Source organism: Rhagoletis zephyria, unplaced genomic scaffold, assembly GCF_001687245.7.
Source record: "Rhagoletis zephyria isolate East Lansing unplaced genomic scaffold, Rhagoletis_zephyria_1.1 Rzeph_scaffold_02167, whole genome shotgun sequence".
NCBI classification, from domain to species: domain Eukaryota; kingdom Metazoa; phylum Arthropoda; class Insecta; order Diptera; family Tephritidae; genus Rhagoletis; species Rhagoletis zephyria.
This window is the reverse complement of record NW_016159251.1, coordinates 18,005-44,574: the sequence shown is the minus strand read 5'-3', so window position 1 is coordinate 44,574 and position 26,570 is coordinate 18,005. Positions and strand designations below refer to the sequence as shown.

The window sequence follows — 26,570 nt, the reverse complement described above, 5'->3', positions numbered from 1 at the left end:
CGGATTTCGGAAGGATGGTCTTAAATTGAAAGTAAGTCCGATAACTCAAGGCTCCTCCCATACAAATTGGAATTTTCATATTACATACATATCTCTGGAAGTATTTGTGGGAGAGAACTGGAACTTCGTATAGTGATCTGACTAAACAGTTAATCGTAACCGCTATTAAAAAATTAATTTTTAATCATTAACTCTTAATTTGATCAAGTAGGTTTGGTGATTAATTAAGTTATGCTGGAATTTCCCTGTGCACACAAAGCAAGTTAATCTGGTATGGCTAAGTCGGGTTTGCTCATCAATCTAAGCAATTCGGTGTGCATTTTCATTAAGATATATACCAACAAACGTTTTACAAACTAGGTTTGTAAACGTTTGCAGTTTATGTATTACTAATAACAATAATTGCAGAGGACTGGAACTTGGCACCGAGATGTGTATACAAAATTAATTCCATACTCATGGAGAAAAATTTGCGTTATTCACAAAGGGGACATGGTTCCTCTCGTACAAATTTACTGTATTAAACTGTTCATCTCTAGAGGTGTTCATGGTAGAGTACTGGGACTTGGTACTGGGGTATGTAAAATCAATTCTAAATCAAAAAATCAATCTAAATTCATGGCACTTCCAGTACAAATTTACTTTTTCTTGCCACATATCCCTGGAAGTTTTTGTGGAAGAATACTGGAACTTGGTATGGAGTTGTGTATACAAAATGTGCCAATTGCTCATGGAAAAAATGTTAGTTATTAAAAAAGGAGGCATGTCGCCTCCCATACATACTAAAGACTTCTTAATACATATCTCTGGAAGGATAGAAAATCTCTCGAAGTATTTTAAATTTGTTATGGAGATTTATTTTATAAGTGCCGTACTGACAGAATAAATTTCATTAAATTGAAAAGGGAGAGCCGGGTTCGGCCTTATAATCTAAAGCTGTCTTGAGGCATTTGCTACAGTAATGAGAAGTGGTATTTTATCAAGGCCATGTTACTAAATTTTAGTTGGAAATATTAGAACCCGCCGTGGCACCTCCAAGAAGGTTACACGTTCACGCGTCGTATACCTGGAACCATTTTAAAGTAAACTTAGAGGGATTGATATCTTTCGTATGTCTAGCGCGCAGACGAGATTTTATAATTTCATAGTTTTAAACGGCCTAAATACCTTAACTCGCTTAAAAAATAACGAGCTATAACGAAATGGGCACAGAAATAAAATGTAACATCATTAAATTATTTTTCATATTTGTATAAAAGCGTGGGGTGAAACCCGCAAGTCTGAATATTTTTTTATTCATATTTTTTACATAAGTACATATTTAAACTTATGAATCAAAAGTTAATAATGCTCCATGCATATATAAACTACTGGAAAAAATAGGAGACACATTCTGACCATTTTTGGCTATTTTTATTTTGTCCATTTAATGTTTATTAATTTCTAATAAAAGTGTGGCTCGTTATATAACAAACGGAATGTAAAATGACGCTGTTGTGCATTTTCTTCCCCATAAAATAAATTTCGAGCATACTTTATGCGGAAGAAAATACAAAAACGACATAAAAAAAAATTCAATCAAGGCAAATTACTTGCCACTTAAACATATTATCGTGCTAAATTTTACATGCTGTTTGTTATATAACGAGCCAGACTTTTATCTTTAGTCAGTATAGCATCGACGACTATCGTTTCAAATTTGCTGGAATCATGCACTGGTCAGAATGTCTCTCCTATTTTTTCCAGTAGTTTATATATGTATGAGCAACATTGTTTTGACTACATGTACCTACCAGGGCTGCAACCCGGAGCTTGCGCATTGATTTTAACATTCGCATTCGTAATAATCAATGCGGATCTTTTGCGAATGCGAATATTGAAGGAACCGAAAATAACAGTTTTTTACCAGTTGAACTTGGCCAAATATTTTTTATTCCCAATTAAAAGTCTTTTCCGGATAATAAACAAACCGCTTATACAAATTAAAGAAGTTTGGTACCAAATGAAGGAAATGTCTAAACGAGCAAAGCAACCCATCGAAAAATATTTCAATAAAAAATGTTAATTAATTACTATAGAACAAACCTTGGGTCTGGTATATGAATTTCTTTAGTATTAAATGATAAAAAAATACAAATAGAGCTCAAAAGCTTTTTCAGTCGCAGAAGAAAGGATTAAAAATGAACTGCAAAATCTAAAATCGAAAAACACGGTTGACGTTACAGGTTCTCCAAATTCAGAAACAACCAAAAGAATGAGAATGAAGAATTCTTTGGAAAACAGCGGTGTTTAAACAACGATCTTGCCATGATACAAGATTGTGAAGATAGAAGTCAGGAGGATACATCCGACATTTGCAGCCCGATGGAATTCTCAGTAAAGAATTATTGCACCGCAATAAAAAAATAAATAAATATAACTGAAAGACCTCTCAACTGGTTAAGCGTCAATTGAAAAGAATTTACAATTTTGTCAAGTTTCAAGTTTTTCAAGTTTGTCGCCTCGAGCGAGTAGTTATTTAGTGCCGCAGGTTTGATTTACGACCCTTTAAAAACTTTTTATTGAATACAGTGTTCCAATTTTTTAATTCAAAGACTAAAAAAAAATTATTAAAAATGTCTAACATTTCCATTTTTATTTAACTAAATTACCTAATTTACTCACCTAAATTATTTCTTAACAAGTAAAAAAGTCTAAGTTCGGGCGGAGCCGAACATTAAATACCCGGCGCAAGTATTCAATATACATCCCTATTCTGCAACTCTTTCGTATTCGGATTTTGCTACGAATCCGAAACGTAGAAATAGTATGCTGCAATCCGAATCGTATTTTCGAATTTTCGAAGTTCTTTTCTTTTTTTTTGCGTAATTTTGTACGAAAACAATTCTGTGTCGGAGACGAAATAAAAGATGTAAATCGATGTGTGTTTGCAAGAAATATTGGTGGTGTTCATTTAAAGAGATAAATTTGCCTTTCGCATATACGTATATTTTTATCCACTGCTTTATATAAGCAAGCAAAAAATAATATTTGTTGCCTCTTATCGAGAAACTTGGGTCCGGTTCATGGCAAAGTGTTGCTTCTTTGCAAATTTACTTGGAAAAAGTGTTGCTTTGCTGTGAAATAGAAGTATAAGCTTTTGTGCAATATGTTTATTTGTATATGTATATGAAGCACATTTAACTGAAGAAAACATAAACTGCTCTTAAATTGGATGTTTACATAAATCTCATAGTAGTTTTATTTTAATTTTGAGTCTTTTCGCAGTTTTTATATGGCTAAATAACACAAAGATTGCGTAATTCACGAAGATATATTAACATTTCGTTCAATATTTCGTTTAAAATGCTGAATTTCCTGCAAATACATAAGAATTTACAAAAGGAATTTCACTACTATTTGCCTACTTTGGGTACTTTTCTACTACCATTTTCGCAGCAATGGATTTCATTCCTCCCCTTTCCCCATCCTTCGTAAATGCAACTTTTTGTAAGGGAGTGTCAAACCGCGGCTGTCAATAATTATCTAACCTTGTATTATTGAATCATGGGCATAGGTCCGGTTTAGTTAATGTACAACGATTTTCCGTTGTTGTGTCCAAACGCATAACCCGAATCCAAAAGTTTAACATACACGTGTAATCAAAGGATTCACATTTTATTTAAGATAAATGTTTCATATTTCCTACCACTAGCTTATTAATAAACTCGGTTTGCACTATGCACTTTTTTGCAAATTTCGACGTGGGTTCTGCGCAAAAATACTGTGGATGGCGTAGCCGGAGTGATATGCTCAAGAAATGTTGTATAATTTGACATGCGGAAGCCCCTCTTCCCCGCAAAACAGAAAGGAGAATTCTACTTAGTAAGGGTTATAATCCCTAAGCGCGGCNTCTCATAGTAGTTTTATTTTAATTTTGAGTCTTTTCGCAGTTTTTATATGGCTAAATAACACAAAGATTGCGTAATTCACGAAGATATATTAACATTTCGTTCAATATTTCGTTTAAAATGCTGAATTTCCTGCAAATACATAAGAATTTACAAAAGGAATTTCACTACTATTTGCCTACTTTGGGTACTTTTCTACTACCATTTTCGCAGCAATGGATTTCATTCCTCCCCTTTCCCCATCCTTCGTAAATGCAACTTTTTGTAAGGGAGTGTCAAACCGCGGCTGTCAATAATTATCTAACCTTGTATTATTGAATCATGGGCATAGGTCCGGTTTAGTTAATGTACAACGATTTTCCGTTGTTGTGTCCAAACGCATAACCCGAATCCAAAAGTTTAACATACACGTGTAATCAAAGGATTCACATTTTATTTAAGATAAATGTTTCATATTTCCTACCACTAGCTTATTAATAAACTCGGTTTGCACTATGCACTTTTTTGCAAATTTCGACGTGGGTTCTGCGCAAAAATACTGTGGATGGCGTAGCCGGAGTGATATGCTCAAGAAATGTTGTATAATTTGACATGCGGAAGCCCCTCTTCCCCGCAAAACAGAAAGGAGAATTCTACTTAGTAAGGGTTATAATCCCTAAGCGCGGCGGAAGGCAGAAGCAAGCGCAACAGGTGGTGGACCTAACAAAGTGCATGTTTTCAATGGCTTGGATGAAGCTGTTATTGCATTAACTGGATTGAGAACCAGAGCTTCAGGCATAGGAGGAGTTCTGGCTTGTGGTTCAACAATTCAACCAGAAGCTGACATAATGCGCCAATGGTTACTATGCCCGACAGCTCCGCATACCTTTGTGAATCCATTGCCATAGCGCCCGCTTACTCTGCTGCTTTAATTGCAAATACATCAGAATCCATTATTTTCCTCGAAATATGTAAAACTAACCAATTTTACAATAAACAAGCACATGATGAGTCTTTTTTAATTCCTTTCCACTATGTTTTCCTTCATTCAGCTATCTTCGAAAAACAACTGATGTGAAACAACACATGTTTCCGCAAGGGTTGCAGCCTGTGGATTTTTCGATTTTCGTAGCGTAGCTACGAATTACGATTTACGAAAATTCGGGTTCTAGAATAAGGTGGATAGTTTTTTCACCTTTCCGTAAACTACCGCTACATGGTAAGCAGTGGTGGTTTTACGTCTATTTCAAACATCTTCGATGAGATAAACCTATTTAGATATATGTGGGTGGCACCATGTCCATTTTCCAAAATTCCATAATAATGTTACTTGTTTTCAAGGGATTGTTGTCAGTATCAATTTTGGGTAAAATTAGCTTCCTTAAATTTCGATATAAATAAGGTTTTTTCTTAACAGCGGTCGTACACCAGCAGGCAGTGGCAAACCTCCGAGTGTATTTCTGCAATGAAAAGCAACTTCTCATAAAAAAAATACAATCGCCGTTCGGAGTCGGCGTAAAACTGTAGGTCCCTCCGCTTTGTGTGACCACATCAAGGAGCACGCTACAAATCGGAGGAGAAGCTCGGCCAAACACTAACATATGTGTAAGCGCCAATCTATTATTGTTATTAAATTTCGAAATATCAAAGTTTGAAACATAAAAGTGGGGGTAATTTTAGTCAGATTTCCTTGCCTTTATGTGGCAACCACAATAATCATACCGAGTTTGGTACACATTGATCGAGCGGTTACCGAGATACACATATGTGTTTATAAGTGGCCGGGGTCACGCCCATTTTCCAGCCTTTTATTTTAAACCTATTTTTTGCTAAAGAGTTATTGCAAAAATCAGTTTTGAATAAATTAGCTTCAGTTTTTACTGCTTTATAGAAGCTTTCGTATTATATGGGATGTGAGCGTGGTTATTATCCGATTTTTTTAATTCTAAGCCGTTTGGTATGTTTTGTGAAGGCCAACAACTGTGCCAAGTTTGGGAGAAATTGGTGGAGCGGTTCCCAAGATATACACATGTAATCATAAGTGGGTGTGGCTATGCCCATTTTCCAAAAATTTATGATATTCTTATCTTTCGTCTAAAAATGATTGTAAATAGTAATTTTGAGTCAATAAGCTTCAGTAGTTACTAAAATATCGCAGTTTTCGTATTTATCAAAACTACCTTTATATGGGAGGTGGACGTGGTTATCTTCCGGTTTTGCCCATTTTCAATACCATCCGTCCAACGCTCAAAAGAAGTACACATACCAAGTTTCGTTAAGGTATCTCAATTTGTACTCGAATTATCGTGTGCACAGACGGACGGACAGACTAAATCGATTTCTCATTTATGTATTGGTCTATATCTATCTCGATTCGTTTTGCCTGTTACAAACAAGCGTTATGTGAACAAATTTATAATACACTTGTGCACAAATGCGCTCGGGTATAAAAATACTTGACATGCGCATCCGCATCCGCGGATATTAGCGTCTAAAATTACACATTCGCAACATCCCTGGTACTTAGTCATAAACCTATAATTTCCAAAGTCTGAATATGTATTTGTTTATGTTTGCATTCAAATATATACATACATATATTTACTTAAACTCGTACACTTGTGAATTCAATTTACTTGTTTTTCCCAAATAAAAATACAAAATAGAAAAACATCTTTAAAGTTTTCCGTTTGCTATCCTAGTTGATATGAATATACATTTCATCGTAATGCTATACCAATATTTAACACTAGTCGACAAAAAATTCGACTTATGTCATTTGACCATCATTCCTTATGTAAAATTTTCTGCCTTGAAATACATACGTTTTGAAATGTATAACCTAATTTCGGTTTTGAGAGATCTGAAAAGTGCACTAGCCGATCTTAAATGTGTTTTTATATAAGCGAAGCTTATTAAATTTTCCATAATCTATGCCCACAATATTTTTCAACCTAATTATTGGTTTAGAAGTTATTCGTTGATTTATCGACCTTTTTCCATAATTTTCAACAAAGTTTAAAAAAATAAAAACTTTCGGTACAAACATCAACATGAAAAAGTTTTTACTCTCGGTTTCTTTGTTTAAACCTTATTAAAGGATTAAGCAATGCCTTACATAATCATAAATTTGTATTGAAACTTATACAAAAATACATACAAAAGGTTTTCGTACTTTATGATTTGAAATCTTAGCAAAAGTTTATAAACGGGTTTTTTTATTGAAAAGTTTCAATACAAATTTATGATTATGTAATAAATTATGTAAGGCATTGCTTGATCTTTTAATAAGCTTTAAACAAAGAAACCGGGAGTAAAAACTTTTTCTCTGCTATTCTCAAAATAGTATTTTGCTTTCATACGGAGAAGTGTATTTTCGTAGACGTTATTTTGAAAGTTGTATATGGGTGTTTCGATCGGAAGGTGCACCACGACAAAAAAATAAAATAAAAGTCTTATATCTAACGCATTTACGGGCCGATTTGTGTGCTTTTTAAAATATATACTGGCTATGTAAGTAGAATCATGTTTGCGTAAAATGGAAGACCATGGTGGTGGCGCCCAGGTCGAGATATTTCGAAAAACCGTATTTATGGTCCGATTTGGTTCGAATTTGGCGTATGTAGTTGAAACATAATAAATCATAGATTTCCAAAAAATTTACCCTGAATTTGCGCTAAAGTCAAAATATAAAGTATATTCGACATAAAATACATGTTTTATTTGCGTTAAAAATTCATTTAAAAGTAATATTAACAAAAATATAACGATGGAAATTTATGTTTCACACTTGGGGTTGTAAAAGAAAATTTGAAACAAGTTGCATTAATTCAAAAAACTCCTAAAACAACTAGAATTGCTGCAAATCATATTGAAATCAGTTTCATGAAAATAGCCATCCACGATTCACAGAGTTTTGCGATTTTGTAAGAAAAGAAAAAATCAACCTCCATTTTTTGTCACGTAGCGACACTCTCTTTAAATGCTTATATTTCAGGACCAAGCAGTTCGATTGTTTAATTTTTCGGTTAAATATAGAGCTAATTATGTGCTATACAATGGCCCAAAAAAGTTAAAAAAAAACAAATGGTATTCTTTTTTTGTATCACATTGAAACGTACGACTGTCACGTATGCGACGTATGGAAATACCCATATAATTTAAAATTACCGAAATTTGGCTATATCTCGAAAGCTGTTCTATTATCTTAATATCTGACTTCATACTTGGGCTCAGCGGAAATTTCTAAATATGAAATGATGGTCAAATGCCAGAGCTCAGAACTTCTTTGAAAATTTGTTATCTAGTGTACATAATTATGGGTGAGTTCTAGTTGCATGTTGTTTTGTATTGCTGCGAAATGTACACACAATATTATACAATACAAAGCAGCATGCAACTTGGAACTCGCCCTATACATATGTAAATATGTAGATGTTTGAAATAATTTTAATTTATAATACTGTGCTTTGAAAACAAAAGAATTAAAATAAATAAATTTTCTTCAACTTATATTTACATACATATACTATGTCTCCATTGTGAGATTTAATGAAGATTTAGCCCTCTGACGAGATTTGACGTTAAATTTTTTTAGATTTAAATCTTCAATAATATTGATCAATAAGTACAATTTGTTGGATGTGGCAACCACGAATTCACATGCCATAAGTCAAATGACATTTGTGTTTTCAATAAACAGTTGAGGACATTGAAATATAGTCTATCATAAAAACATTAATTTTCGTATTTTTAGAGATTTTTATATTTTTGTTAGTTTGGGAGGAAAATTAGTAATACATATTTACATAACTTTGGTTGTAATAAATTAAGAAAATATTATTTTAAAAACTAAAAATTTAGAAGAAATGTTTTATAGTAATATCATGCAGAGTGTTCTCCGCTTTCTATAAGTCATTTACGCGCTGCGACAAAATGTTTATAAACTTCGGTAATGGTTCTGCTTCGATAACATTGCACCGAACATCCCCTAGGACTCAGTTCGTATTCATGATATGCCAAAGGCCCACGATTGGATTTTCGGTTCCCTCCTATGAATAAGAGAGTTCTACAAAAATTTTTCTTTCCGCAAATGTGAATATGGTACCATTCTTTACACTTTCCAAACTATATATCATACATACATATTTACCACGAATAAGATGCCAATAATATTCAGAATTCATATAATGAAATTCCGCTTGGTACCTTCCTTTTATCTGTCTGTATATCAATGTCCGCAACTGTATTTATAAAATCATACATAAGCAAACGTCAAATATTTAAAAATGTGAACGTCAAAAATATCTCGTTGTGGTAATGGAGACGGTTGTGATTTAGCAACTAGATTTATTAAATCTTAAAGGATACATCTCTCAATGGAGAAATAGTAATACATCGCCAAATAGTGATAAATTCGGGCAAATGTTTGCGGCAGAGAGCGAATGAGTCAGTTCATATTCATTCGTATATAACGAATGAAAATAATATACCCTTAAGTTAATTAGAACGCAAACAAAATTAAAAAATCCATTCTTCCGAATGAAAACAAAAAAAGAAAACAATCGTCGCCAGGCAACGAAAACAAATGGTTATAAAATTCGTTCACAGATCGCAAATACAAATGTAATGAATTAATTTTAATCATTTGAAAACGAATTTTTCTGCACCCGGTTTAAAAAGATTTCTAAATTGATGCTTTTATATATTTTTCCATTTGTAAACCTTTTTAATGAACCTTATGAATAAAACTATTAGTTATATATATACGCCGCCCGAACAAAGTATTGGCACAGCAAATTTTTCACAATATATGCAAAAGTTTTCATTCTAATATTTTTCTACCAATTTCGTATAAAAATATGTTTCATTCTACAACAAAAAACATAAAAATATAATTCCTAAACTTTGTGCAAAACTCCCGAAAATTCAGCAAATTTTCATGAAAATTTTAAATTTTTTAAGAATTTTTAAATAAAGATTTTTTAGAATTTGTTTGATGCAGATTTGTAGCCCAATGAATTTTATTATAATAAAGTGCAAGACTTAAGTAGCAAGGAATTACCGATATCTCGTCCCTAATTCTTTCGCCTTCTGTTGTGTTGATCCGCAATGTTTCTATATCAGAATATATGTCTCCGTCTGCCTCACTTGCTTGGGTTATGTGTTCGTCTTCAGTATCCACAATTTTATAACGTCTACAAATATTGTGAAGTGCACAGCACACGTTTACTACTTTGACTTTTTTTTCTGGGCTGTAGTGCAAAATTTCAAGTAGGCAACGGAATCGATTTTTCAACACTCCTATGGTTCGTTCTACAATATTACGAGCCGCTGAATGTGCCAGATTAAATTTGTACTGCTGCGAGTTGAACTGTGGATTTCGATATGGCGTCAGCAAAAATGGTTCAATGCCATATCCACAATCTCTTAAAAACCGATAGGTGCGATCGCCTGTTGGATACTGATTTAGAATGTATTGTCGGCCACTGCTAATGTTCCAAACAAAGGAGTCGTGACTTGCCCAGGATACCGGGAATCAACCGCCCGTATCTGCATATTATGATCACAAACCTTAAATTGAGTGACTTAAAACAAATGGGTTAAATTAGGTATCTCTTTATACTTATCATTGTATTCATGCTGAATTATCTTTTCTGTTGTAGTACAAATGTTCGTCAAGATGAGGCTTTATTATTTTAACATGACTGCCGTCAATGCAGTCAGTAATACCTGGAGTTTTGTACTTTTCATAAAAATGCTGCATACATTGATGCTTTTCACGTTCATCTATTGCTATTTGTATCCATTCCAGGCAAATTGTTCGCTTAAGAATATTCAAAACATGTGCTAGTACTTTCGACGCCGTACTTCTCCCTAAGCTGACGTTGAAATCATTTCCTACTGTCTCTGGTATGAGCCTTCTGCTAAAAAACGTAGCGTTGTTGCAAGCTGAAGCATGGGAGGCAGAGAACTCTGAAGCAAGTGGGGTTATACAACGCCCATAACCATACGAAATGCATCTTTATTTAAACGGAACTGTCTAATGAATCTAAAATAAGATTATTATATACATAAATATGTGCACTTTTACAAAAATTACGCTTGCGATAGAGAATGAGCTTACAATCGTTCCGGCATCTCTCTGATCTCTTTTGCGTTTCGTTTTTTCATCACGGTTTATTCTCATTAACAAATACACGGCCACAGCGTTACTCATTTTTTACCACTTATCAAATATCGATATATTTAAACAGCAAATAATCCCAATTTCCTTTTACTTGCACAAGTAAATACAAATTTTTCATCCAACTTTACTGCACAGCTGGTTCGAACATGGGTTTTGTTTATCTTCGAAAAAGCGAAATCCAATCAGATTCTGCGACACCATTTTAAATCAGAATCCAAACCGATTCTGACAGAAAAACAGTTATTAAATTCGCCTTGAATTGATTCTTATTTGACTTGTGAACTTGGCTGTCAAGTTTTTCTTATTCCATTTTATTTTTATTTCGCTGCGTGGAAATTTTGACATTTTGAATAAATAAATGTTGTTGTTTTCGAGCCCACAGAGGAGTATTAGCATAGTAAAACTGGTCAAAATTATTTGGTGTGTTTTTCTGCTAAGTCAAAGCACCATCGCAAAAATGTAGAAAGAAGGTTTTTTCTTAACAGCGGTTGCCCCTCGGCGGGCAATGGCAAACCTCCGAGAGTATTTCTGCCATGAAAAACGGCTTCCCATAAAAAATACAATCGCCGTTCGGAGTCGGCGTAAAACTGTAGGTCCCTCCACTTTGTGTGACAACATCAAGGCGCACGCCACAAATCGGAGGAAAACTTGGCCAAACACTAACATATGTGTAGGCGCCAATCTATTATTATTATTATTAATAAAAGAAAACACGGAACTTAATGATAATAAGCCGTTTTATGAAAAAGAAATAAGTAAAATTTCACTTATCTAAGAAAAAGTAGAATAAAAACTAGCGATGCATCCAGTTTTTTCAACAGACCTTTGACAAATAATATTCGATAACTACATAATTATTATCTTATTAAAGGTTATCTTTTAACGCGCAAATAGTCGCTTCACTTAATAGCCACATACATAGAAGCACCTATTGAAGGATCTTACTCTTTGACTTTAAAGTACAAAAGAAGGGGGACGTAGGGGACAATTTTAACGTAGCATCGCCACAGGAAAAAAATATTGGCTACAATTTGTCATTTTGTTTGCCAGATATACGTTTTATCAGTGCACTTGGACAATATTCGCATTCGCAAAAGCTCTGCATTGATTATTGCGGTTGCAAAAGCGAATGCGAATGTTAAAATTAATGCGGAAGCTCCGCGGTTGCGAATGGGAATGCGAATATTCGCAACAACCCTGCTCTGTACACACACCCATATATCGTTGCTTAAAGTACAAAACCTCGTATCGTCATTCTGCAAAACCGCGGAACTGACATTTGCTGCCAAAAATGGATTTGCTCATTTGAGTATTGAGTAGGTATGACCTTGCCAAAATACCAAAGTTAAAGTTACCTACAAAAAGCAATGCATAGGGTTTTTAGAACAAAGACATATGCAGATTTTTTAGACCACGGAGCACCCCGATTCTCGGGGATTATTACTAGTTGTAAGTATTTCACTTACTGCCGCGTCACTATAATCACTTTCGTCAGAGGAAATATCAATTTTTTAAGTAAAAATTGAATTAGAAGACCTTGCGTTCAATTGAATTTTTTGCAACCAAAACAAACGAATCAGCAAACAGTTGATAGGTTAAACCCTGCCATATCGGCCGTTTAAGCTTTGTCGTATCATATGTTTTCAAATATGTAGCTAAGCAGAATATACTGAAGTGCCGCAAGAACTAATGTATTTCTTCTCTACAGGTTTCTCGGGAAAGANACTCAGTTTAAAGTTGACTGAAAAACTGCTTATTGGGTTTAAACTTAGTTTAATCGACAAACAGAGTTAAACTCGCACTGGAAAACTGGCCCTGAAAAGGAAATGCTGCGGGCATTAGTAATACACATACGTGCATACACCTATGATAAGCTGATTATGTCATCAACATTTTGATACATTTTGGCTATTTTTCTTTTGTTTATTTAATGTTTGTTATTTTTCCATAAAAGCTCATTATATAACAAACACCATATAAATTCACATTTCAAACTTTGTGCAAAAATTATAAAAAATCTATCTGCAAAGCTTCAGCTAGTTGCTCCCACAGATAAAACTAAAGCATGAAGAGCTTTGTCGTATCATATGTTTTCAAATATGTAGCTAAGCAGAATATACTGAAGTGCCGCAAGAACTAATGTATTTCTTCTCTACAGGTTTCTCGGGAAAGAGGAGAGCAGTTGGCCGTAGAATATGGCATAAAGTTTATGGAAACTTCTGCAAAAGCCAGTATCAATGTGGAAGAAGCTTTTCTAACATTGGCTAGCGATATAAAATCAAAAATGGAAAAACGATTGGTAACCGTAATCCTGCTTTGAAATTATTATACGTTTGTATATTTCATTTTTGATTTCAGGAAGCCAACAACCCACCAAAGGGAGGTCATCAATTGAAGTTTGCCGAAAATCGAAAAACAGAGACTTGGTTATCGAGATGTAATCTACTTTGACGCGTTCAAATAAATTTGCATACCATAGAAAAAAACATAATTCTCAGATGTTTAAAAATTAAGTGGTTTTATAATTAAAAACTGGAAAAAATAAAAAAAAAAACATTGACAAAAATAAGGTTAAGGTTAGTCAGATCGTCAGTTACATTCAGAGATCAAAACCTCGAAAAATTGAACAGGGGATCCAATAGGGTGGTGTCCTCTCACCTTCTGTTTCATTTGTATATTTCGAAGTTTCCCCAATCACCAGAGGGAGCTTCGAATTATTTCATACGTCGTTCGATATTGGCGTCCGGCATTGGAATTGATGATCGGCAGCCGGATTCCAACATTCGCCATCGCTAATTTTGATCGCCAAAAGAAAACAAGGCCCGCCTATGAACATGCAACATCAACAGTATATTTTGCTTTGCTGCCTTTATGCTGAAGTGCACATTTAAGATACCTACCACAAAATGCGCATCAGCGGCATTATTTTAAACATTTATAAGGAAACTGCTCCGATAAATGCATTCAACATACCTGCACATTAGCGATACCTGCCTTAAAAATTTGCAACTATTATAAATTATCAAAGAAAGTATTACGTTTACCTGCATTGGCTCCACTCTTACCCTAATTTTACAAGCGTTATTAATTTTTCTCATCTCGCAGAACAACGAAAACGGCTTTATATGTAGTTATATATGTAGATAATTAGATACCATTCGGAAAAAGTTTCGTTTGCAGTAATTTCAACGTGGTAAGTGCTCCTCCATTATTTGCTTTCATAGGGATTCGGATACCTTCCCCATTTAAGTAGTAAAGAAAATTTGCTTAAGTGCTCTTTTCGGTTAAGAGCACAAGCTAAGCAAAATATACTATAGTTACGTGCCCCTCATAGCTGAAATACAATGCCGGCGAACGGCGAACTCACCACAGCGAAATTCGCGCTGTCAAAATTAGAACACCCGCAAGCATATAAAATTGAACACAGCCAAAGCGAAATGAGAAGTTCGCTTGACGGCGTTTCATGGTGATTGATTTATTTCTATCGCCCTGCTGGGCGATGACAGCTGTGCGTGCCAAAGGTGGCCGTATTTGTTTTTTGCTTTCAAAGTTTTAAAAGAAAACAACCTAAACACGACTTTTTTTTGTTGTTTGAAAAATATAGTTGTGGATTAGTTAAATCTGGCTTGAAACAAATTATTTATAATAATCTTTCTTTGTTTTACATTTATATTTGTTATCATTTCCTCATTTCTAAATATGGTTTAGTTTTTTCTAAATATGGTCACCCAAATTATAAAGGCGACCAAATGGGATCAGCTGTTTTCGCTACCGCTCTAATTCTGTTTAAGTAGGCGAAATAGCTGGGCGAACGGTGAACGACAGCATCGCCCAATTCGGCGAAGTTTGCCGTTCGCCGGTATTGTATTTCAAGCATCATACTGCCAGCTTTGACAGTGGCAAAAATATATCGATGGTTTTCTTTGATTCGATGCATCGAAAAGTACATCGATATTTTTCGATGCACCGATTTGCATAGGATTTTTCAGATAATAGGCCTCATGCATAAAAAGTGAGCTCAAGCTACGACTCGATTTTCAGTACAAATTCTTGAGTTTGAGCTCACCTCCTCAGTGCAAAAATGGAGTCTGAGCTTAAGCTCACTTTTTATGCATGAGACCCAATGTTTCACACCAAAATATTGTCGCATACTGGCCACAACAAAATATTCTTTTGTTCCCCCCTTCATTATATTTTCCTATTTCCTTTCACTCCAACCGATAGGAGTGGAGTCTACCGACACATACATACATACATACCTAAATAAATAGTAGAATGAGCTCAAGTTGAGCGAAATAGCTGTTTGTCGGTGGAGCGCTACCGCAAAGGGGAAAAGTCTCCATTAGGGCACTCCACCCCAAAACGGTGCCGACCGACAGTAAGAATTTAGGAATGAGAGATGACGCGAAAGACCGTAATAGGGGTGTCGCCGTTGTTCTCACCTATTGCGGCAGTTCTGTTCGCCGTATTATGGTAATGGCAAGTCCATGGTGGTGTTTGTGTGCGCCGTGGTGGCGACCGCTAAAGCGCCCAATTCGCTTCTAGAATGATCGGGCCGGCGCCAATTGATCGGGAATCAACAACACCGGCGCTGACACTCCATCGGTTTGTGTACCGGTGCGTAGGTTGCGGCCTGGCTCGCAACTGCGTGCCGGGGCAGATCTGAACGAGCATCGAGTCAGACAACACCCGTATTGCGAGCGTAGCATAATTTATTTATTTTTAATTGGCAGCGGATTCTTTTGGTAAAAGCATTTTTTTAAGTGTCAGGCGAGGCACTATTGTAGCAAGATCCTGGGAGAGCAGCGTCAGTCGGGACGTGTTATCGTCGACACCGGATTTGGGAACCAAGAAGAACCCCCGCAGTCGGACCGCCCACCGACCGCCGATAAGTATAATTTTTGTGCGTCGTTGCTGTCGGTATGCTTCTCCTATTGTGTTTCCTTATCCCATCCTTTGTAGCATTCCGCACCCAGAGCCCAGTCACTTGGCGGGCTAAAAAGACCCTCGGCAGCTTGGGTAGTATTACGAGTGGGTTCGTAACCTTTTGGTTGGGCCTCTCCTCGGGGGCGCCCCAAAAACAAGGTTTTGTCTAATCTTCTACTTGTGTAATTAATATTTTTGCACTTTGTGTAATTCGACCCACCCTAGTGTCAGTGTTACATATTGGTATTTCCATACGTCGCATACTTGTCGTATGTTTCAACGTCCGTCACGCTAGCTGACCCACTTCTCCAAAAAATGATAAAAATTACTCAGGAATTAGGTGCAATTTAGGGCCTCCAAAATTAATTTAAGTGCTCACTCGGTTTCCGAGAAAATTGCAAAAATATATGGGTCAGCCAGCGTGACGTCACGCTAACTGACCCACCCACTAATTTTCGTCGAACACTGGTAAATATTATTCAGGAATTAGGTGCAATTTAGGTGCAGCTTAAGCCCACCAAAATTAATTTCGGTGCACACTCGGTTTCCGAGAAATTCGCAAAAATGTGTTTTGGGTCAGCCAGCGTGACGTCTCGCTATCTGACCCACCCACTAATTTTCGTCGAACACTGGTAAATATTATTCAGGAATTAGGTGCAGTTTAGAGCCACCAAAATTAATTTCCGTGCACACTCGGTTTCCGAGAAATTCGCAAAAATGTGTTTTGGGTCAGCCAGCGTGACGTCTCGCCAGCTGACCCACCCACTAATTTTCGTCGAACACTGGTAAATTCAGGAATTAGGTGCAATTTAGGTGCAGTTTAGGGCCACCAAAATTAATTTCGGTGCACACTCGGTTTCCGAGAAAATCGCAAAAATGTGTTTTGGGTCAGCCAGCGTGACGTCTCGCTAGCTGACCTACCCACTAATTTTCGTCGAACACTGGTAAATATTATTCAGGAATTAGGTGCAGTTTAGGGCCACCAAATGATAATTTACAAGGCGTACTTAGCACGGTGCATAGGCAACTGGCTGATAGGGATCGTCGGTTTGAATCCTACTGAAAGAAGTCTGATGAGGAAATGTGGTGATTTCCGAAATAGCTATCACTTCTACAATTTTTTCAAATTATTGTTGCTTTTCCACAATAAAAAAATTTTCATTTAAAACGGCCTCGAGCTCAATATAAATTGTTGAATATAATTGTTATAAAGGCCAAAAAAATAACAAAAACAAATAACTTAAGGACGAGCACACCTAAAATTTAAACATTCTAAAAATAGAATTATTAGCAAAAACCAACAATACCAACAACCACATGATCAAGTGAATTGCAGCGGAATAGCTGCGCTTGATTGTGTTGGCATAACAAAAATGAAAATAGTGGAAAAAAGCAAACGATAATTTACAGAGGCGTACTTAGCACGGTGCATAGGGATCGTCGGTTCGAATCCTACTGAAAGAAGTCTGATGAGGAAATGTGGTGACTTCCGAAATAGCTATCACTTCTTCCATTTTTTCAATTTATTGTTGCTTTTCCACAATACAAATTTTCATTTAAAACGGCCTCGAGCTCAATATAAATTGTTGAATATAATTGTTATAAAGGCCAAAAAAAATAACAAAAACAAATAACTTAAAGAGGAGCACACCTAAAAAAAAAAGTTAAACATTCTAAAAATAGAATTATTAGCAAAAACCAACAATACCAACAACCACATGATCAAGTGAATTGCAGCGGAATAGCTGCGCTTGATTGTGTTGGCATAATAAAATTGAAAATAGTGGAAAAAAGCAAACGATAATTTACAAGGCGTACTTAGCACGGTGCATAGGCAACTGGCTGAGTCAGTGGGATCGTCGGTTCGAATCCTACTGAAAGAAGTCTGATGAGGAAATGTGGTGATTTCCGAAATAGCTATCACTTCTACCATTTTTTCAAATTATTGTTGCTTTTCCACAATAAATTTTCATTTAAAAAATGGCCTCGAGCTCATTATAAAAATTGTTGAATATAATTGTTAAAAGGCCAAAAAATAACAAAAAACAAATTATTATTTTTTAGAAAAATATAGCGCATGCCACAACGAAACACGTGTAACTCAAAGTTTTAGACATTGTAAAAGGTTTTCATAATTCGACAAAGTTCAAAAACAAAGTAATCGAAATTTCAAACTTTTTAATTGGAATTTCCAGAAAAAATTCGGGTATGCGAAAAAACTCTAAAACCAAAGAAATTTTTGAGCTATTTCGAACTTGCACATGTTATACTAAATTTGAATAGGCTATAAAACTGCATACCCGAATTTTTTCTAGAAATTCCAATTAAAAAGTTTGAAATTTCGATGACCTTTGTTTGAACTTCGTCGAATTGTTATTAATCTTGTACAAAGTCTAATAGTACAACTCCAGAACAAGCTTTTCCGGCGTTTCGCGCTTTAAAGGCTTTCAGCTACACTATTCAGCTATTGCTGAAAGCCTGAAGCGCCGACCGCCCGAAAAGCTTGTGAAGTTGTACTCTGAAACGTTGAGTTACATGTTTTTGTTGTAGCATGCACTATGTTATTATAGAAAAAATTAAAACTAATAAATTAGAATTGGTGGGTCGGGCCGTATCTGCACGGAAAAGCTCGAATAAAGAAATAATGATATATTCATTATATAATGGGTGTCTTAACTGATTATGAATATTTTACTTCTTGTTTACGTATGAGAAATGGATAAAGATGATATATTTACTAACTGGAAACCGATTAATGATCGAAAAAATTTCGATAGCTTTCGAAGCGGGTGCCATGATTCGCCTATTCGATTTGACTAGGGAATCCAATCCCGCAACTTTTTCCGTGGAAAATATTGCCTCTATCGAAAAAGCTAATATTAATTCACATACAGTCTTCCAAAAGCACAATGTGCGCCATTCGCAGTAATTTTGCGCAGAATTATTTTTCTGGTTGGCGGCCTATGGCCGCGACTCAAAAAAAATAGTCCCCATCAGTTCAACTCACTTAAACCTGGCAAAATTATGTTTCGAGCATAAAATTCTATAAAATATAAAATAAAATATAAATACGTCATATATTTTACAATACAGTATATTTTGCTTAGCTGCACATCCTTCTTTGCACAAAAAACTTGTGCACGTAACCGAAAAAGGCACTTAAGCGAATTTTCTTTACTACTTCAATGAGGAAGGTATCCGAATCCCTATGAAACCAAATATTGGCGGAGCACTTACCATGTAGAAATTACTGCAAGCGAAATTTTTACCGAATGTTATCTAATTATCTATATAACTACATAAATTGATAGCCATTTTCGTTGTTCTGCGAGATGTGTAAAATAAATAAGAGGTTGCAAAATTAGGAAATTGTAGGGCCAGTGCAGGTAAACGTAATACTTTCTTTGATAATTGATACTAGTCGCACAATTTTTAAGGCAGGTATCGCCAATGTGCAGGTATGTTGAATGCATCTATCGGAGCAGTTTCCTTTTGATGCGCATTTTGGGGTAGGTATCTTAAATGTGCACTTAAGCATAGAGGCAGCAAAGCAAAATTTACTGTATATTATAAAATATAAATATGTCATAGGGTTATCGCCTGAAAACTAAAGATCGCGCTGCTGAAAATATAGATTTCGGGCATTTTCTCAAAAACTGATCAGTCGATATTATTCTAGGTTTCCTCAAGTCTAGCCCAAAACCTTAGCTTTCATCTAGTATATAGCTTATGTCTGGGAAAACTCTTGTTATGGAGATATGGCGATTCAAATAAAAAAAAAAAATCGCTCCAAATAGCGACAAATGGTTAAAAATTAACATATTCGTCTAATTTGGTTGCTTTAAGTTATCAACATAACACACCCAATTCTCCGCTAAAAACTTCCAATCCCCGATTGCCACTAAACCGAAATTTTCTGCAAATCGGGGAAAGTTCCTGTGATTTGACTTCCCTGCACGCTGAGTGCTGATCCCATGCGACCACTAACGTAACATTTTTTGGGAGAGGTAAGTTTTTATTTTTTTTTTGTTTGAAGTCGAAAATATGTTTTTGCTTTTTTTTTAAGTTAATAATAACGATAATAGTGTACTATAATATTTTTGATAATACACACTTCGTTGGGGACCTCATTCGACTAATTGTGTGATTTTCTTTATGCGCCTAATTAAGGGTTAAACCCGTAGATAATTCAATTTTTGCCCACATTTTATATGCAAGGGAAGCACTGTGTGCCGTCCCGGTTAATTTTGAACAGTTATTAACATTACATTGACTATCGATAGTACTATCGATGGTAGCGCTTGACGAGATGCATACAACTAGCAGAGTTGAACAAAAAATTGACAAACTTGTGAAAATAATTGCAAANATTACATTGACTATCGATAGTACTATCGATGGTAGCGCTTGACGAGATGCATACTACTAGCAGAGTTGAACAAAAAATTGACAAACTTGTGAAAATAATTGCAAAAGGCCATCATGCGTTGCGATTAGTAGAGGAGTCCGAAATGATAAAGCCAATCGAAAAGGTGTCACAGAACTCTCATTACAAAATTCCCAGCCGAAAAGCAATATCGGAAAAACTTATACCCAGTATTTTCAGTGAATTAGAAGCAGATATAAGATCGCAGTTGAAACAAGTATTCGCACTATGTCTTAAAGATGTGATAGACGACATATATGCATATAATCTGGCACACATATGCGCATAACAATTTTACCCTTACAGACGGCAGTAACGGGGATATACGAGCCGCAAGGTAGTGGGTTCGAGTCCCACGGCCAGTAGAATTTTCATTTATTTCATTTTCATTCTTTTTTTTATAAGTTCTATATTTTTTTACGTTGCTTTCAATTAGTTGTTGTGGACTTTTTAATAAAATTCAACTCTTAAAATTTAAATTAACTAATAGTAAAAAAAGTGATATAAAATTAAGCAAATGAAAATAAAATTTCTAGAAATTTTGCGATATGGATCACGATCCATCAATATTGCATGCTACACAGTCAATAAATATCGCGATACTTGAATCACGTTAATTAATATTGATCGTGAGACATGGCCCATTCAATTTGGAGTAGGATTTTCAACATGGAATTTTCCGATGTGATATTGTTCAGCCCGATATATTGCCATATCGATTTTACATGCATTTGATTAAATCGATTCATGATATCGATACTTTGTTATATATCGAAAATTCCTATTTGGCTGTACACAGCGTGTGAAAATTTTCGATGCCTCAAAATAAGAAATCGATATTTTCGATGCATCGATCTTTTTCAGAAATTCCTATTTGAAATTCCTGCTAAGGATGATATAGATTTACGATGTTTTGCTTTAAAAACTTTCGTCAAAGGCTTAATCTAAGGTATATTTCTTCGTTGGTGCAGAGTAAAGCATATATTAATGGCAAATGGGTTAAAGCAGAGAATAATGAAGTTTTCGAAATTATCAATCCAGCAAATGGATCTGTGGTTGGATCTGTGCCTAATATGAGCGTAAATGATGCTAGCCAAGCAGTGCAGGCGGCAAAGAAAGCATTTGAGTCTTCGCAATGGTCCATGTTTACGGCCAAAGAACGCTCGAGTTTATTGAAGGTTGTAGGAGTTAACATTAATTAAATGTTCAGTATTAGGTTGAATTAAACATTGCAGAAATGGTATTGTTTGATTGAGGAAAACGCTGATGAGATATCTTCAATTATGACTGCTGAGTCTGGAAAGCCACTAAATGAAGCCCGTGGAGAAGTTGCTTACGGTAACGCTTTTATTGAGTGGTTTGGTGAAGAGGCTCGACGAATTTATGGAGAGATTATCCCAAGTTCAACCAAGGATCGAGAATTAATTGTATTAAAAGAACCATTGGGCGTAGCTGCGCTTATAACCCCTTGGAATTTCCCTATGGCAATGATAACTCGAAAAGCTGGAGCAGCTTTGGCAGCAGGTTTGATATACATATTTACCAATAATACCCTCAAGTATTCATTAATATGGCAAGAGTTGGGGTTATAGGGCTTTCGCACCTGGCGATTTTTCAGTTAATTTTTGCGTTCCACTCACGCAGGTTTGCACGAAAAAAAATGTAATGGCTAATAATATCGAATTAGTTGCCATAAAAGGACTTTTGCATTTGTTCAACTTTGCATTCTACTTTTGGTTTAACGGACTTTCAACTAATCGCTTTCAATAAAGTAGGTCGCCAGCCAACACTTAGCCATTCAACTTTTTTTTCGTGCAACCCTGCGTGAGTTGAACGCAAATCGCCTCGTGCGAACACCTTTTTTACCTTCCTTTTATTAGCTCGTGATGTAACTATGTAAAATTGATGCGCCTAAAAGATGCAGCGATTTCTATTCTCAAGTTACATACCTGATGACAATACAAATGGGGATTATACTAGGGGGTTTTAGTTGTTTAACCTATAATTTTATTATAGGGAATTTACATGATTCAACTTTCACAGGCGATTAGTTGAACCAAAAGTTGAACGAAAGTAGGGAGCCGACCAACTTCATTGTAAGCGATTAGTTGAAAGGCTGTTTACACCAGGCGATTGTTGCTTTTAACTAAAAATCGCCTGAAAAATCGCCTCATGTAAGTTCCATATTAGCTTTCCAATCCGGAATCATTCGCGATTTCAATGAATGTATATGAATTATATCAAGAAATTTGGTGGGGTTGTTAGGGAAGGCCTTCTTTGTCTGAATTAATTGCTCTCGCAATGTAGTTACTATTGTTATTAAGGCAGTTTGATTTTCAATTATCTTCACTACTACAACAAAGGTTATAGTGCAGCTCATGGTCCCCACCGAAAAATGGGGCAAAGGAATCGAACGACGCGTATTACGGTCAGTATTAAGAAGCCGAATTCTGAAACTAATTTTTTTTAAACCGTTCAAAAGTTTTTCGTAAACTATTTCATCCAGCTCAACTTTATTAGTACTAAAATCACATAAATAAATGCATGAAATGAACGCATATTAATCTCTAGATGTTCACCATAGTTTACCCGAATATGCAACAAAAAATCGCGAAACAATGATTTACATCCCTATTCTGCAACTCTTTCGTATTCGGATTTTGCTACAAATCGTAGAAATAGTATGCTGAAATCCGAATCGTATTTTCGACCTTTCGAAATTCGTAACAATGGCATGCCTAAAAACGAGCGAGTAAGCTTTTTGCGTAATTTTGTACGAAAACAATTCTGTGGCTGAGGCGAGATAAAAGATGTAAATTGATGTGTGTTTGCAGGAAATATTAGTGGTGTTCATTTAAGGAGATAAATATGCCTTTCGCATATACGTATATTTTTATCCACTCCTTTATATAAACGAGCAAACAAGAATCGTTTTTGCCCCTTAGGGAAAACCTTGGCTTCGGTTTAGTTATTTGTACAATGATTTTCGGTTATTGTGCCCAAAAGCATAACCCGCATCCAAAAACTTTAACATACACGTCTAGCGTGGTTGCACATTTCCTCCTTTAAACCGTCTGTATCTGAGGAAAACCTTATTGCGAATGTATCTAAACATGCAAAGATCGATAGTACACACCTTACGTGCTACAAATTAGTAAAGAAAGGAACTCCACTTGAGAGTCTTCGGAGCGTGAACTTTAAGATTGGTGTGATATCTTCCCTCTACAACAACATCTTAAATCCAAATGTGTGGCCGTCTGATATCATTGTGCGGCCCTTTCGATTTTTTCAAACAAATAGTGTTATACAGTCTAATGCCGAAATATACATGCAAAAATCTGGATATATACTTCCAGAATATGGGTGGAATGCGCACGAAAGCTAAAGAAGTCTTTCTTTGTCCTTCACGTATGGATTATGACATATATATCTTTGTGGAAACTTGGCTTAATAGTAATTTCTTCAGTGAAGAATACTTTGATTCCAGACTTATAGGAAAGACCGTGATGCTGAGAAAACTGGCCACTTCAAAGGGGTGGTGTACTAATTGCTTTAAGGCGTAGTTTAAGGTCGTCATTTTTTGAATTGCTCAACCACGATACTTTAATTGACCAATTATGTGTGCGCGTTGTTGGCTCGTTCGGCTCTTTGTTNCCTAACAGTTCAGATGAGATAACTATCACATAGAGAATATCACACACATCTATGAAAGTAATGAAAATTGTAATCTTTGTATTCTTGGCGACTTCAATCTCCCTGGCATTAACTGGACATGCTTTCAAAACTCGGGGTGCCTTACCCCAACCAACGTTACTCGTTCGCATGAAATAAACTTTATTGATAGTCTTTTTAGCCTTAATCTTACGCAAATTAATTGCATATTCAATAAGTTATCTAAATTATTAGATCTAGTGTTTGTAGACGAAAATTTGATATCTAATCTCTCTGAATGTTAGACTCCGATCTGTTATTCCGATATGCATCATAATCCCCTTATTGTTTCTTTAGAGTTTTTTGATAAGCTTCCCTTAATACAAAATAATAGGATTTCCTACAATTTTCGGGATGCAAATTATGACGGCATAAACCTGGCTATAAATAACGTAAATTGGTGTGATATCTTCAATTCAAAAGATGTTAATGCCTCTTATGAAACCTTTCTTTGCATTATGTCTGAAGTCTTCTCTGAGCAACTGTCTGCTTTACCCTCCAAGCCTCATAAATTACCCTGGTACTCTGTCACTCTAAAAAATCTGAAAAATAAGATAAATAAATGCTACAAGCGCCATATGGCAAATATTGACAATACTTATCTCAAAGAGCAATACCTTAACTATGCGAAACAGTTTAATGTTCTTGATAAATTTCTTTATAACCAGTACATTAGGAGACTTGAGTCTGAACTTAAAGACAACCCAAAAGCTTTTTGGAATTTCGTACGCTCTAAGTTAGTTAGTTAGGGTTAGTTCTAATATTCCGACTTGCATGTACTTTAACGGTCAATCCTCGAAATCTCTACCAGATACTTTGGAACTTTTTGCAAATTTTTTAGCTCGAATTTCGCCTGTGAGAGTGATTCTATAAATCTACCACGAAATTACTGGCCGACCCAACGCCTAGATTTTGATTGTCTCGACAACTGACATTACTTACGCCTTGTCTACCCTAACTCCGATATTGAAATGTGATTCTGATGGTTTTTGTGCCCACTTCGTTAAACGATATAGTCTGTCATTATGTATTCCTTTATGTCATATATTCAACCTATCCCTTTCGACTGGATTATTTATTAATAGATGGAAAATTGCGTCTATAACCCCAGTCTTTAAATCTGGAAATAGAAACGATATCACAAATTTTACAAATTATAGGCCTATTTCGAAACTGTCTGTCTGCTCAAAGCTATTCGAAAAAGTGATACATTTTAAACTCTCTTTTCTTGCCAAAAGAATGATTGAGCCCCACCAACATGGTTTTGCAGCTGGTCGTTCAACGGTCACTAATTTAGCTTCTTTTTTAGAATTTTGTGTTTCTTCCTTCAAAGATGGCTCGCAGGTAGACACCATTTATACGGACTTTTCTAAAGCCTTCGATAAGGTACCACACCTATTATTGCTACACAAGTTGGAGTGCATTGGTGTTCACTCTAATTTCCTAGCTTGGCTAAAGTCTTACCTTACAAATAGGACTCTGTCTGTTCATATCGATGATTGTCAATCTAATCCCTTTGTTGTAACATCTTGGCCCCCTATTGTTTGTCCTGTTTATAAACGATATTAGCTCCTGTTTCAAACACGCCAGTTTTTTATTTATTTATTTTATTTATTTATTTATTTATTGACAGTCTTTAAGACCTATAAAAAATCTTGTCAATTACATTATTAACTTATTTAATTTAATTGATTTCTCTTCTACTAATACTATACATCAACATTTTTCTTATTTCCTTTACTAATTTTTACTTATTTTCAAATACATACTTTATGCATTTATACATATTAATTTATTGTACAATTAATTAAATAATGACACGTACATTATAGCCTCGGGTTGGATAGCTGCCGAGGCCTAGTCTCCAGTCTATCTTTATGTTCAGCAGGCGGAAAGGCCTAGTTTCCGCTCTGCGTCAATAAAGGCGTTTACCCTGGTCGGAAAGGCCGAGTTTCCGATCCATGTTCTTTTCATAATTATGTTGCTGTGAAACGGGCGGAAAGCTCTAGTTTCCGCTCCGTGCTACGAACGAGCTGTTGGGCATGGTCGGGAAGGCCGGGTTTCCGATCCATGCTCGTAACGTCTCTCATACGCTAGTATCTTGTTAGAATGGGGAGGCCCAATAGCAATCTTATATGTGTTTTTTGCAATGCTCGTATAATAAACTTTTGAATTTTTATAAGCTATTGCAGCTTCTTGTTGTTGCTGTTGTAGCGGCTACAACAACGCCGCCCAGGACGGTTGGTAAATCAGTCGTTGTCGTCAAGTTCCACTAACGGCAACCCTAGGAAGCGTGCAGCTTCTGTGGGGTTTGTCCACAAGGACAAGGNATAAGCTATTGCAGCTTCTTGTTGTTGCTGTTTTAGCGGCTACAACAACGCCGCCCAGGACGGTTGGTAAATCAGTCGTTGTCGTCAAGTTCCACTAACGGCAACCCTAGGAAGCGTGC

At 35.7% G+C, this 26,570-nt stretch overlaps 2 protein-coding genes across 3 annotated transcripts in view; both read left to right on the top strand.

Annotated features, from left to right (window-relative positions):
• Positions 1–13,598, top strand: part of LOC108366150 (RAS oncogene family member Rab8) — a 52,452-nt gene extending 38,854 nt beyond the window's left edge. The window contains exons 3-4 of the mRNA XM_017620459.1: positions 13,217–13,357; positions 13,417–13,598. Coding sequence (XP_017475948.1) covers positions 13,217–13,357; positions 13,417–13,509 — 234 coding nt within the window. The 3' untranslated portion in view covers positions 13,510–13,598. The remainder of the gene's footprint in view (positions 1–13,216; positions 13,358–13,416) is intronic.
• A 7,632-nt stretch (positions 13,599–21,230) lies between these two features.
• Ssadh (succinic semialdehyde dehydrogenase) overlaps positions 21,231–26,570 on the top strand; it is a 13,463-nt gene continuing 8,123 nt past the window's right edge. The window contains exons 1-3 of one of the 2 annotated variants that reach the window (XM_017620458.1): positions 21,259–21,359; positions 21,452–21,588; positions 21,646–21,934. In XM_017620458.1, coding sequence (XP_017475947.1) covers positions 21,484–21,588; positions 21,646–21,934 — 394 coding nt within the window. In that variant the 5' untranslated portion in view covers positions 21,259–21,359; positions 21,452–21,483. Of the gene's footprint in view, positions 21,589–21,645; positions 21,935–26,570 lie in introns of both variants that reach the window. The other variant, XM_017620457.1, reaches the window with a different exon arrangement.